This window comes from Lepus europaeus, chromosome 19 (genome assembly GCF_033115175.1).
Source record: "Lepus europaeus isolate LE1 chromosome 19, mLepTim1.pri, whole genome shotgun sequence".
NCBI lineage: Eukaryota > Metazoa > Chordata > Mammalia > Lagomorpha > Leporidae > Lepus > Lepus europaeus.
Genome location: NC_084845.1, coordinates 13250394 through 13263222, shown reverse-complemented (window position 1 = coordinate 13263222; position 12829 = coordinate 13250394). Strand labels below are relative to the sequence as shown.

At 63.6% G+C, this 12829-nt stretch overlaps 2 protein-coding genes across 2 annotated transcripts; both read left to right on the top strand.

Moving 5' to 3' along the window:
- The first annotated feature begins 2571 nt into the window (after positions 1–2571).
- On the top strand, positions 2572–8830 carry KCNK6 (potassium two pore domain channel subfamily K member 6). The gene is made up of 3 exons (XM_062176569.1): positions 2572–2890; positions 6877–7272; positions 7397–8830. The coding sequence occupies exons 1-3, from the start codon at positions 2572–2574 to the stop codon at positions 7621–7623; spliced, it is 942 nt and encodes a 313-aa protein (XP_062032553.1). The 3' UTR covers positions 7624–8830.
- A 3135-nt stretch (positions 8831–11965) lies between these two features.
- On the top strand, positions 11966–12672 carry LOC133747662 (octapeptide-repeat protein T2-like). Its single transcript, XM_062175987.1, has 2 exons — positions 11966–12535; positions 12649–12672. The coding sequence occupies exons 1-2, from the start codon at positions 11966–11968 to the stop codon at positions 12670–12672; spliced, it is 594 nt and encodes a 197-aa protein (XP_062031971.1).
- The last annotated feature ends 157 nt before the right edge of the window (positions 12673–12829 follow it).

Here is a 12829-nt window from a genome sequence, read left to right as displayed (position 1 = left end):
GGATGTGGAACCCACATAGACAGCCAACTGTACTCAGTTTAAAAGAAAAAGAAACTCTACCTTTAATAATTTTTATTTTCTTTATTTTTTAAGATTTATTTTATTTATTTGAAAGACAGAGTTACAGAGAGAGGCAGAGAGAGAGACAGAGAGAGGTCTTCCATCCGCTGGTTCACTCCCCAGATGGCTGCAACAGCTGGAGCTGCGCAGATCTGAAGTCATGAGCCAGGAGCCTCCTCCAGGTCTCCCACGCTGGTGCAGGGCCCAAGCACTTGGGCCATCTTCCTTTTTTTTTTTTTTTTTTTTTTTTTGACAGGCAGAGTGGACAGTGAGAGAGAGAGACAGAGAGAAAGGTCTTCCTTTTTCCATTAGTTCACCCTCCAATGGCCGCTGCGGCCGGCGCATCGCACTGATCCGAAGCCAGGAGCCAGGTGCTTCTCCTGGTCTCCCATGGGGTGCAGGGCCCAAGCACTTGGGCCATCCTCCACTGCACTCCCGGGCCACAGCAGAGAGCTGGCTTGGAAGAGGGGTAACTGGGACAGAATCTGGCGCCCCAACCGGGACTAGAACCTGGTGTGCCGGCGCCGCAAGGCGGAGGATTAGCCTATTGAGCTGCAGCGCCGGCCTTTTGGGCCATCTTCTACTGCTTTCCCAGGCCATAGCAGAGAGCCGGATCAGAAGAGGAGCACCTGGGACTAGAAGCGGTGCCCATATGGGATGCTGGCGCTTTAGGCCAGTGCTTTAACCTGCTGCGCCACAGCGCCAGCCCCTTATTTATTTTTTAATGTTTATTTTCATCTATTTGAAAGGCAGAGCAATAGAGATCTTCCATCCATTGGTTTATTCCCCAAAGGGCTGTAACAGCCAGTGCTGGACCAGTCTGAAACCAGGAGCCAGAAACCTGGTCCTGGACTACCACAGGGGTCGCAGGGGCCCCAGCCCGTGAGCCATCTGCTGTTGGCCCCTGGGATGCATTAGCAGGAAGCTGATGGCCAGAACTCTGAAACCACATCCCGACAGGGAGAGGCCGGCATCCCGTGCCGTGCTTAACTCGCTGCACCACAGCACTTGTCCTTGTTCTCCATTTCTAAAAATACTTGTTTATTTCCCAGATGCCTTCACAGCCGGGGCCAGGCCACAGCCAGGAGCCAGGAGCCGGGAGCTCCAGCCCAGTCTCCTACAAGGCGGGGCAGGGACCCAAGCACCTGGGCCATCTGCTGCTTCCCAGGCACAGTAGCAGGGAGCCAGATCTCTAACCCAGGCACTCTGGGCAGCCCAACCACTGCGCCACAATCCCTCTCCCGTACTCCATTTTAAAGCCTAAGTTTTCTCATCTGGTTAATGGGAAGATATGAGAAGGTTTGAGGGCTCAGTGCAGGCGTGTGTCACAGCACTCCATCACTGGTGGCCCCTGCTGTTTGTATTATCAGACGTCTCTTCCGGTGCATTGTCAGCCCCAAGTTGGGCTTCACCCCAAGACTGCCACGGTTTCATAAACAGAAGAGACTGGGGCCCCAATGTCCCTCTCTCCTGCCAACCAGGCGTGCCTGGGATGCCAGGGGGCCCTCCCCTCAGAGAGGGAGCGTGGAGAGACGTGGGAAGAGTTCTGTCTTAGAGGCGCGTACGTGAGTGTGTGTGTGTGTGTGTGTGTGTGAGAGAGAGAGAGAGAGAGAGAGAGAGAGAGAGAGAGAGGCATTCTGCCAAGAAGAGACCCAGGCTCCCACCTGTTGGTCCTCACTTCTCAGCTGGGACAGTCTCCCCAGAATGAGCCAGTCACCTCTGGCCGGCTGCCACAGCCCTCTGAGCCCCCCAGGATCCCAGCGTGGCCACCCAGCCTGTGCTGGGCCCATCACGGCCCTGAGCCTCTGGGCTTCCCTCTGCTGACAAGCCAGCCTAGACCCAGCGTCCCGCAGGGCAGGACCCAGCACCGTCCTGGTCACTGCCGTGTCCCCAGCAGTCCCCAGCAAGGGGTCCGGCACAAAATGGGCGCTGCACTCCATTCCCCCACTGGCCAAGGATCTGAGCCGCCCGACCCCAGGGTCAGGCGTCCCCGCCCGAGGGGCGACGCAGCCCCAGTGCCCTGGGGCGCAGGACTTGGCACGAGAAGGGAGCCCTGGCTTCCCGTGTGCCTCCTGCCCCCTCAGCCGCCGGCGCTGATGCAATGTACAGCCTCGGCAGCCGGGCGCAATGGCCCTGAGCAGTGCGGGGGTCGGCGGGTGCGGAGCAGAGTTCGGGGTCTTTGTAAGGCAGGGAGCCGCGTCCCCGCCGCGGGCCAGGCGGGGAGGAAGGGAGGATCGCCCCCCTTCCCCGCCTGGCGGCTCCCGGTACCGGCAGCGCGCGGCTCCACCCTCTCTGCACGGGACGAACACCTGGCGGCAGGGCGTGCCTCAGTTTCCCAGACGCCAGGCGATCCTCCGCCCCGCTCCTCCCCTTTTCCCTCTTCCTCTTCGGGGCTTCGGCGGCCGCGCCGCGAGCACTCCCGGAACTGAAAGCGGGTGCCGGGCCCGTCGGGGGCGCGGGCCACGTCAGCGGGGCGGCGGGGCGGTGCGGGAGCGGGGCCCGGCGGGCGCCATGCGGCGGGGCGCGCTGCTGGCCGGCGCCCTGGCCGCCTACGCCGTGTACCTGGTGCTGGGCGCGCTGCTGGTGGCGCGGCTGGAGGGGCCGCACGAAGCGCGGCTCCGCGCCGAGCTGGGGGCGCTGCGGGAGCAGCTGCTGCAGCGCAGCCCGTGCGTGGCGGCGCCCGCCCTGGACGCCTTCGTGGAGCGGGTGCTGGCGGCCGGCCGGCTGGGGCGCGCGGTGTTCGCCAACGCTTCGGGGTCCAACGCCTCGGACCCCTCCTGGGACTTTGCCTCGGCTCTCTTCTTCGCCAGCACGCTGGTCACCACCGTGGGTACGTGAGCCGCCCCGGCCTCCGAGCCAGCGGCAACCCGGGACCCCTTCTCGTCCCCGGGCCCCGGGGACTCCCAATCTCCTCTGGGCCTGGCGACCCCTTAAACTCCTTCCGAGGAGGATGGAGGCGCCTCGTGGTGTCCGAGCCCCGCGGGGACTACTCACCTGGGTAGTGAGGGAGCAGGGAAAACCCTGTCCCACTGGGGCTACAGCCGGTCAGGTACCTCTGGGGAGCACCTGGGGCCCCGGTCCCGGCCCAGGACTGTCCTCAGGGACCGGCGAGGACCCGGCACCTCCACCTGCGGGCCTCTGGCCGCCGCTGAACCTAACCCAGGCCGGGACTCCTGGGCCCGTGTCTGGGCCCCACTACCTGTGTCCCCTGCCTCTCCAGATCTGCCCCCCTCCCCGCCACCGGGATACCCCTTGGGAACCCCAGCGACCTCCCCCTGACACTGGGACCCCAGTGAAGACTCTGGACCCCCTCCAGGCCTCCGCACTTGCTATCACTGTGAAGAGACCCTCTCCCCTTTGGAGCAAGCCCACTCTCCAGCAAGGGTCCCTGCCCTTCTCGCGGCCAGGGCGCACCCAGCCGTAACCCTCCCCAAGGATCCCACCCTAGCTGGGCATCTCCCCTGGATCAGGGAGACCTGGGGGTGATCCTCTTAACGAGGTACCCCCATCCCCCCTGGACCTGGGTGGGGTCCCCGACTCTGCAGCCCGATTGTGATTGTGTGAAAGGGACCCGCTGTGGCCCAAGCCCAAGCGTTCTCCATAAAGGACTCCTGACCGTTGGTCCAGGAGCCCCCATCACCTGCAGCAAGTCTCGTTCCCAGTCAAGGACTTCCCACGGGGGCCTTGTGGAACCCTGAGACGGGCTCTCCCAGCAGGGACCCAGGGTCGTGCACACTGTCCTCAGAGCAGAGTTCACCTCCCAGCATACACGGCAGCCCCGGGACTTAGCTGTCCGCCTGTCGTCCCTGCCTGGACACCCTCTGCCCACCTGGGTTTCCCTAACAACGGGGCCCCCTGGGGACCTGGGGGCCTCTGCTCACCAGCAGATCCCCAGCGGGAGCCTCCCTCCTCTGAAGTCCCCTCCCAGCGGGGAGTGTGGCCGCGGGGGCCCAGGCTTCCCTTGGCGCCCCACTGTGTGGGCCAGCAGCCAAGGTCAGGGACAGCCCCGCCGGCCTTCCCCTAGGCCTTGCTCTTCCCCCAGCTGCCTGGGCCTGCTGGACCTGCTTTCCAGCCGCAGGGGAAGCTGCCGGGGCCGCTCTGGGTCACCTGCCCCTCCCGCCGCCTCCTCCCAGCTCCCGGCTTCTGAGAAGTCACCGCGGGCAGAGCAGGGGAAGAACAGAGAGAAGGCGGGCACAGGCTGCTCCGTAGCCCTGCCAGGCCACTGCTTGTCTCCATGTCTTCTTTCATCTGTAAAATGGGCATAATACCCCTCCCCGCCTCACGGTGTTGCTCGTAATAGCCTGATCTGGACCTACAACTTGCTTGCATTAGCTCACTTTCCCAGCACGAGACTTGGGAGATAGGTCCCACCGATGGCCCTAATTGTTTTATTTAAGGATTGATTGACTGATTTGAAAGGCAGCATTACAGAGAGAGGAGGAGAGGCAAAGAGAGACAGGCGGAGGTCTTCCATCCGTTGATTCACTCCCCAGATGGCCACAACAGCCAGGGCTGAGCCAGGCTGAAGCCAGTACCTTGGAACTCCATCAGGTTGCCCATGTGGATGGCAAGGGCCCAAGCACGTGAGCCATTGTCGGCTGCTTTTCCCAGAAGCATTAGCAGGGAGCTGAATCAGAAACAGAGTTGCCAGGACTCCAGCCAGTGTTCATACACTTCACCCACTTCACCAAAATGCGTGCCCTGGTCTTATTTTTTAATCAAGGAAAACAGGCCCAGAGAAGTTGCCCGGCTGCCACAAGGTCACACAGCTAAGGAGGTGTCGAGTAGAGGTTCAAGCTAAAGGCCCCGAAGCCTGGTGGTCTTAACCAATGCATCACACACTGTGTGGCACGGAGAAGGGTGATGTGTGTGTTGTAAGAGAAAAATTACTCCGATCCTTGTTAATAAGGGAAAGTCATTGCGCGAGAACCGAGCCTGGACTGCAACGCGACTACAGCACAGACAGCTGGGGCAGCGGCGAGCGGAAAGGCACTAGGAGGAGACTTGAGGGTAGGAGGTCCTTGCTAGCCTTGGCGTAACCAGACTCTTGCTAAAGCCAAGCCAAGGACGTGACTATTGGGGTGGGGGTGGGGGTCCTAGGATTCTTGCTGAAAGTAAAAGCAGGCCCACCTCCCCCCCCCCCCCCCCGGCAGGTGGCCGAGAGCATCTTTATGGCTGGGAAGTGCTGGCTGGACGCACCCGTGTTGACCGAGCCTCCCGGATCCTTATCACCAGGGCGGGGCCGGCGCCCTGGCTGCATCAGGAGATATGAGAACGGGAATGGCGTTGGGAGACTCGGCTGCCACAGCGGCCTGTCTCGGCAGCCCAAGAGTCTTTATTTTTTTATTTTTTATTTTTTTAAGATTTGTTTATTTACCTGAGAGACAGTTACAAAGAGGATGAGAGAGAGAGATCTTCCATCTGCTGGTTCACTCCCCAAATGGCTGCAATGGCTGGGCCAGGGCCAAGGCAAAGAATGGAGCCAGGAACCCTACCCGGGTCTCCTACATGGGTGCAGGGGCCCAAGCACTTGGGCGATCCTCTGCTGCTTTCCCAGGCACATTAACAGGGAGCTGGATCAGAAGTGGAGCAGCCGGGATTTGAACCCGTATGGAATGCCAGTGCTTAACGTACACCACAGCACCGGCCCCCAGGCCCAAGTCTTCTAAGGAGCACCTGGTGCCTGGGGCTGAGCCAGAGAGTCGGAGCCACACTGAGCTGCACGGGAGGAAGTGCTGTCCTCTTTCCAGGTGTCCATGTGTCCAGCTAAAAGCCAGGTGGACCCTTTTACAATTGTTTGTTTTAATTAATTGTTAATTAATTTTATTGGAAGAGCAGAAAGATATAGGAAGAGAGACTGAGACAGAGAGATCATCCATCTACTGGTTCACTCCTCAAATGCCTACAACAGCCAGGGCTGGACCAGGCCAAAGTCAGGAGCCAGGAACTCCATCCAGGTCTCCCACCTGGGTGGCAGGGGCCCGAGTGCTTGAGCCATCACCTGCTGCCTTCTAGGGTGCACAGTAGCAGGGAGCTGGAATCAGAAGTGGAGTTGGGACTCGAACCCAGGCACTCTGATATGGGACATGGGGGCTTAACTAAGTGCCAGGTCCCTCTGGCATTAATTTCTGAACTGCAGTAACATGCTCGCGCACATAACATAAAATGCCCCACAGTAACCGCTTCCCAAGTGCACAGCTCAGTGCATCAGGTTCGCTCCTGCTGAGCAACCATCAGCGTCACCCCTCTCCCAGAACCCTTCATCCTGCGGAACCGATGCCGGTTCCCCACTGAGCAGTGCCCCAGCCCCTGGCCACTGCCGTTCTGCCTTCCCCGACAGACTGCACAAAGGGCCGCGTGGACCGGAATCCCACGAACACCGCCTTTTGGTGACCGGCTCCTTTCACTTAGCGTCATGCCCCCAAGACCCTTTTGAGTTGTGCCTGTGTCAGAATTCCCTTCTTCGGGAGAGCCCGAGGCCAGAGCACACTGCCCTGTGGGTGGGGTGCAGCCTCGTGGGGACTGGTGGGGACCCAGACCTTCCGCCTGAGTGACAGGGAGCCACGGGAGGGGCGAGGCGCCCCCTGACTTCACAGACTGTGGTTTAGAGTCCGGGGAGGACGGTGCAGCACCAGGATTGGGGAGGAGGCGCAGGTCGGTGCTGGGTTCTGGCGCTATGTGATGGTTGAGACGGCAGGTGTCGCTGTTGCACCGGACGCGATGGTGCAGGGCCTGAGCAGTGAGTGGGGGGGGCGGCAGGGTAGGGGAGCTTAGGTGTCCGTGTAGGGCACAAGGGTTCCCTGTGACCCCCCACAGGCTACGGGTACACGACGCCACTGACCGACGCGGGCAAGGCCTTCTCCATCGCCTTCGCGCTGCTCGGCGTGCCCACCACCATGCTGCTCCTGACCGCCTCGGCCCAGCGCCTGTCTCTGCTGCTCACCCACAGGCCCCTGGCTTGGCTGAGGACGCGCTGGGGCTGGGAGCCCCGGCGGGCCGCCCGCTGGCACTTGGTGGCCCTGCTGGGGGTCATCGTGGCCTTCTGCTTCCTGGTACCAGCGGCCATCTTCGCCTACCTGGAGGAGAACTGGAGCTTCCTGGACGCTTTCTACTTCTGCTTCATCTCCTTGTCCACCATCGGCCTGGGGGACTACGTGCCCGGGGAGGCCCCCGGCCAGCCCCACCGTGCTCTCTACAAGGTGCTGGTGACAGGTGAGCCGGGGCGCCGGCTGGGCACCGAGGGGCAGGGGGGTGAAGATGGAGGGAGTGGCGGTGGCTGCAGGCCGGTGGCCCTGCCTCGCCCCAAGCCGGCCACTGACCCTCCGCACCTCCGCAGTCTACCTCTTCCTGGGCCTGGTGTTCATGGTGCTGGTGCTGCAGACCTTCCGCCGCCTGTCCGACCTCCACGGCCTCACCGAGCTCATCCTGCTGCCGCCCACCCCGTGCCCCGCCAGCCTCAGCGAGGAAGACGATGATCGGGTGGACATCCTGGGCCACCAGCCAGAGCCACACCAGCAGCTGTCTGCCAGCTCCCATGCTGACTATGCCTCCATCCCCAGGTAGCCGGGGCGGGCACCGGGGGCCCACAGGAGCGCACCTGCCGGGACGGCTACCTTGTGTCCGCCGGCACGCGGGGCGGGCGCTGCCTCTGTGCCCTGGGCTCCACCGGGCACCGACACGACCTTGCTCTCCATCCCTTCCCTTCATTTCAAACCACGCGCTCCGGGCCCCCGGCCTCTGCTCTTACCGCTGGTTTACAATCTCTCGCCTGTTCCACTGGTCTTGCCCGTGAGCCACTCCTCAGCTGCCGGTTCCACCGGGCGCTCCATCTGGCCCTGTCCTCCAACGTGACTGCCCGTCTCTCAGCCTTGACAGTTAGGTGGAAAGAATATGTTCACTCGCCCAGAAACTCCCTGCTTTGGCTGCCCTGTGCTGGCCAGCGCTGGAGGCACAGGAGTGGTGGAGGTGGCCCTGTACTGTGATGGCAGAGGTGGCCCCGCACGGGCAGGACTGTGGTGGGGGGGAAGGCAGAATTATTGGGGCACAATGGAGAAAGCACAGGCAGGGTGGTCAGGACTGAGGTGGGGGAAGCACAGGGCATGTTCTTAATCCGGCTTGAAAGGTCTGGAGGGCTTCCTGGAGGAAGGGGCAACTGAACCAAGACCTGAAATATGAGGAATCGTCAGGGAAGAAGTTGTACCTAACTTCCTTGTCTTACGTGTCTCCGGGGAACAGGGCCGGTGCAGGCCTGGGGGACACACTTGCCATCAGTAGTGCAGCAGGCAGGAAGCTGACACGGGGCCCCAGCCCAGATCTGCACGGAAGGCAGAGCTCTCCAGGACGCTGTTGTAACAGCTGGCCGATGCTGATAGCTCTGGGCGCTGGGCTCAAATCCCAGCACAGCCTGGTCCTGCCTGTGAAAGGTGACCCTAGATAGAGCTGCTTGCCACCGAGGTTTCGCAGGCGCGGCTTTGTTCTGCGAAGCTTGATCTGCGTGGGTCCTGCCCTGCACGCTCTCCCTACGAGGGAGGGGAAGTGACTGAGCCCCACCCACAGATGAGGAAACTGAGGTGGGGCGCTGGGGATCTCCCCAGCTCAGCCACAGAGGCAGAGAGAGGGGTCTGATTTATGTTTAGTGCCCCTGGAGACTTGTTCCCTCCCAGGATGCACCTCCGTGTGGTCTCACCGCCAGGGCCCAGCTGTGCACTTGTTCTCTGTCACTTCCTGTGGCGGGGACAGAAGCCAAAGCGCCTTGGAGCTGGCCTTGACACAGGAGGGTGGGAAAGGCCTGGGGAGAAGACGCCGGGCTGGGGGTGGGGAGGAGCTGGGTGCGCCAGCCTGGAGCTGGGAGGACCAGCTCCGGCCAGGGCCTTCCTGCGGCCCCAGCAGGGCTGAGAGGGGGAAGGGGTGGAGACGGCGACTTTGAAGGACAGGCCTGGGGGCGTGGCCTCCTCCCGCGGTTCTGAGAGGGTCGCGGGGCTGTGTGGGCTTTAGAAGATGCCCCGGCTGCGGTCGGGAGGTGGACCAGGGGGTCATGGGGGCAGGAACACAGCAGGGGGTGGGCCGGGTGGAGCCTGGGGAGGGGGCGAGAGGGGATTGGGTGGAGGGACCCGGCGGGGCTGGTCCCAGGGAGCCGGCCTGGGGGAACGGCGGGGTTTGTGGGGAGCAGCAGAAGCTAGTTGGGAGTGGGGGGTCAGGACTGGAGACAGAGGTGAGGGACCGAGGGTGTAGTCCACACTCGGAAGCCGCGGCACCGTGGGTCTGCAGCATTCGGATAAGGCCACACCGTGTGCCAGGCCCTGCCCGCGAGCCTCAGCCCCAGCAACCCCGGGAGGTGGGACATCCGTCCCAGAGAGGCTGCGTGACCTGCGCCGGTCGGCCGCGAGGACAAGCCTGGGATTCGGATGAGGCTTCGGTTGCTCCCGTCTTCCCTCGGGGGCTCTGAGCTCCCCACGGCCTCCCGCCAGCTCCCCGCCTTCTCGGCTCAGCTCCTCACAGCAGGGCAGGGTCCGGGGAGGACTGGGAGGCGGGGGCTTCCCCTTCTCATCTGGCTGCCGCCTCCCTGCTTCTCCCTCCAGTTCCTCTAGGAACAGGTCCTGTCCGGTTCAAGACAGGAAAAATGTAATAAATAAATAAATAAATAAATAAATAAATAAAATATTCAAAAGGCACAAAGGGATGTGGGGTGGGAAGTGCTGCTTTGCACTTTGCAGATGGACTTCCAGGCCTCCTTCGAGGCCAAGTCTGGGTGCCAACCAGCCACAGGCGTGGACCGGTCGTTATTTTTCACTTCTCACAAGTAAGAAGTGAACCTAGATGGGGGAGGTGGGGAAGATCAGGCTCTGGGGGCAGAGACCCTGGGTATGAGTCTCCACTGTCGCTGCCCGGGGTTGCGGCTGTGGGTGAGTGAGTCCACTCCCCGTGACCCCGACCTCGACCCCGACCTCGTGGACTTGCGGAGGAAGCGGCCAATTCCTGCAAAGCCTGTAGCACGGGGTCTGCCACGGAGTTAGATGTTGGCCAATTATTCTCGGGTCTGTACTGTGCTTTGTACAAACCTATAAATTATAGACACACAACGATTAGCCTTTTATTTTTATTCTCATTTCTGCACCTCGCCTTTTTCACCAACACGGTCATTTGCAGATCATTTAAGAGACACACATATAGGTCTCACATCCTTAAAAAAAAGCAGCAGGTGGGCTGGGCCAAGCCAATATCAGGAGCCCAGAACTCTCTCTGGGCCTCCCACGTGGTGGCCGGGACCTGAGTACTTGGGCCGTCGCTGCCGCCTCCTAGGGTAGGAGTGATGGGGGGGGGTGCTGCATTTTCCAGGGCCTGTATGACAGTGACTGCTAAGTGTGGACCGACTCAGGTTCGAGGCTGCTGCCGGTTTCTTCCTCAGATGGAGTTACCTGGCCCCGGGGGCGGGGCTGGGCGTGGGGGGAGACGTCTGTCTGCTGCTCATTTACATAAGAACATCCTTCCCGTGCACCGCAGGGCTGGGCGTGGGGGGGACAGTCGCTGCTCCCGGAGTCTTCATGCCTGCTCCAGTCTGAAAACTGCTTTGCCGTTCATCTAAGGGCCCGGGGCGGCAGCGAGGCGCAGTGCAACGTGGCGGCGCCTGGCACGCACTGCTGAGGCTGTGCCTGCTGGCAGACTCGGGTGTCGCGGGCGGTGGGGGGCACCACCGGCAGGCATCTTCCTGGGCAGGAGGGCAGGGGGACCACTGCGCCGCGCGGGCGATGGGCAGGAGCGGAGCCCACGGGGGAGGCTCTCCCCACGGACCCTGGGGGACAGCCATGGGGTTTGCCGTTGTCCACTACAGTGAAGTAACCCAGGACTTTGTCCTGGCTGGTGCAGACCAAGGGGCGGGCCCTGCGCGAGGCCACGCAGTTCATCCGCACCGCCTCCGCCATCCCCGGCGCCGCTCAGGCTGAGCTGCACCGGGGGGAGGAGGAGGAGGGGGCGCTTCCCGTGAGGGAGAGCTGGTGGGATGGATGGCAGGGCGGGGGATAAGGTTCCGGCCCGAGTCCCGTCAGCAGGCACCAGTGCGACGCACTCAGGTTGAAGACCGCGCCTGGCTTCCATGAGCGATTCCAGAAGCCAGGCGCCGCCTCCTTCCGCCGCTCCTATTCCAGCAGCTAAGATGGGCTTGCTTGGGGATCTGGCGGTTGTTCCCCGTGCCCTGGCTGCCTGGCCTCAGCTACTGAGGCGACTCCATTTTGGCTGGGCCGGGAGCGCAGTCCTATAAATACTTAATCGCCCTTCGGTATCAGGCACACAGTACCAATAAAAACTGTTCACTCGAGAACGCGCGCCCTGGCACGGCGCCGCTGGCTGTCTCCGCGTGTTCTCTTTTGGGCTTCCCACAGCCGCTGCCCGGGACGCCTGCCGCAGGCCGGCCTCTGGCTTCAGCGGAGCACGCCCGCCGCCGGGACCCGCGGCACCAACTCCCTCCGGCGCCCGCGGCCCCTCCTCCCGGCCGGCCGCGAAGCCCTCAGCGCCGGTTGGGCGCGCGCGTTACCATGGAGACAGGAGCGCGAGCGCGGCGCGAAGGCGGAAGTCGGCGGTGGAACGCGGGCGGCCATTTTGAGAGCGGGCAAGAGGGGCGGGTCCGGACAAGTGACGGTTGACCGGTTTTAACCAGGAGGCTGGTACCGCGGGGCGGGGAGGAGAGGGCGGCGCCATCCCAGGGCGGGATGCCAGGGGCGGGGAGGGGCTAGGACGGGGAGGGGCGGGAGGGGCGGGGAGGAAGGAGGCGCAGAGGGCAGGAGGAGGGGGAGAGAGTGGGCGGCCCGGGGACCCGGCGGAGCGAGAGACAGCGTAGGGGCGGAGGAAAGGCGGGTCGGGAGGAGCGGGGAGATGAGTCGGGGCGGGGCATGAGCAGGCAGGCGCGGAGGGCATGGAAAGAGGGGAGAAGAGGCGGGGAGAACAGGTGACGCGGTCAGAGGGGAAGGTGCGGATCGGGAAGGTGCTGACCGAGCGGCCAGGGCCGGTGTCGGACGAGAAGGTGCAGGGTGAGAAGACAGCGAGAGGCGAGGGGAGCGCCGCTGCGGAGGAGGGAGGCCGGGGCCAGGAGCGGCCCGCCAGGGAGAAGGGGCGGGGCCTCCGGAAGGGGCGGGGCGAGGGGCCGGCGCCGGAGGAGCGGACCGCCCCCGACGCGGGGAAGGGGCGGGGCGACCCGAAGCCGGCGGGGGAGCAGGGGCGGGACAAAGAGAGGAAGCAGAGGGAGGAGCAGGCGGCCGGCAAGAGGCAGGGGCGGGGCCAGGGGAAGGGGCGGGGCGTGGAGAAGGCCCGGGAGGAGCGCGCGGGGCGGGGCCAGGCCAGGTACAGCACCGAGTTCCTGGCCCGACCCCGAGCCCGGAGGAAGAAGCGGGGCGAAGAGCCGTCGGGGGGCAGGGCCAGGGGCAAGAACAAGTGTGCGGTCTCAGGCTGGAGCAGGACCGGGGAGAGCAAGAGGGGCTCCCTCAAAGCGAGACCCAGGAGCCGGGACTGGGCGAAGAGAGGGGGCGGGGCCCAGTGCAGGGGCGGGGCCAGGCTAAGGGGAGAGGCGAGGAGGCGGAGCGAAACGGGGCTCTGGAGCAGGGCCGCGGCCCGGAGCGTCAGTAGGGGCGGGGCCCGCAATAGGAGCAGGGGCGGGGCCAGGAGCAAGAGCAGGGCCGGGGCCGGGAGCAAGAGCAGGGGCGGGGCCCCGAGCAAGCACAGGGGCGGGGCCGGGAGCAAGAGCAGGGGCGGGGCCAGGGGCAGGGGCGGGGCCAGGAGCTCC

Excerpts from the sequence above, each read along its gene's own strand:
- LOC133747662 (XM_062175987.1), top strand. The coding sequence starts at position 11,966 with ATGGAAAGAGGGGAGAAGAGGCGGGGAGAACAGGTGACGCGGTCAGAG. Across the intron at positions 12,536-12,648 it reads GCAAGAGGGGCTCCCTCAAA|GGCCGCGGCCCGGAGCGTCA; the intron begins GCGAGACCCAGG and ends GCTCTGGAGCAG.
- KCNK6 (XM_062176569.1), top strand. The coding sequence starts at position 2,572 with ATGCGGCGGGGCGCGCTGCTGGCCGGCGCCCTGGCCGCCTACGCCGTG. Across the intron at positions 2,891-6,876 it reads CACGCTGGTCACCACCGTGG|GCTACGGGTACACGACGCCA; the intron begins GTACGTGAGCCG and ends GACCCCCCACAG. Across the intron at positions 7,273-7,396 it reads CTACAAGGTGCTGGTGACAG|TCTACCTCTTCCTGGGCCTG; the intron begins GTGAGCCGGGGC and ends GCACCTCCGCAG.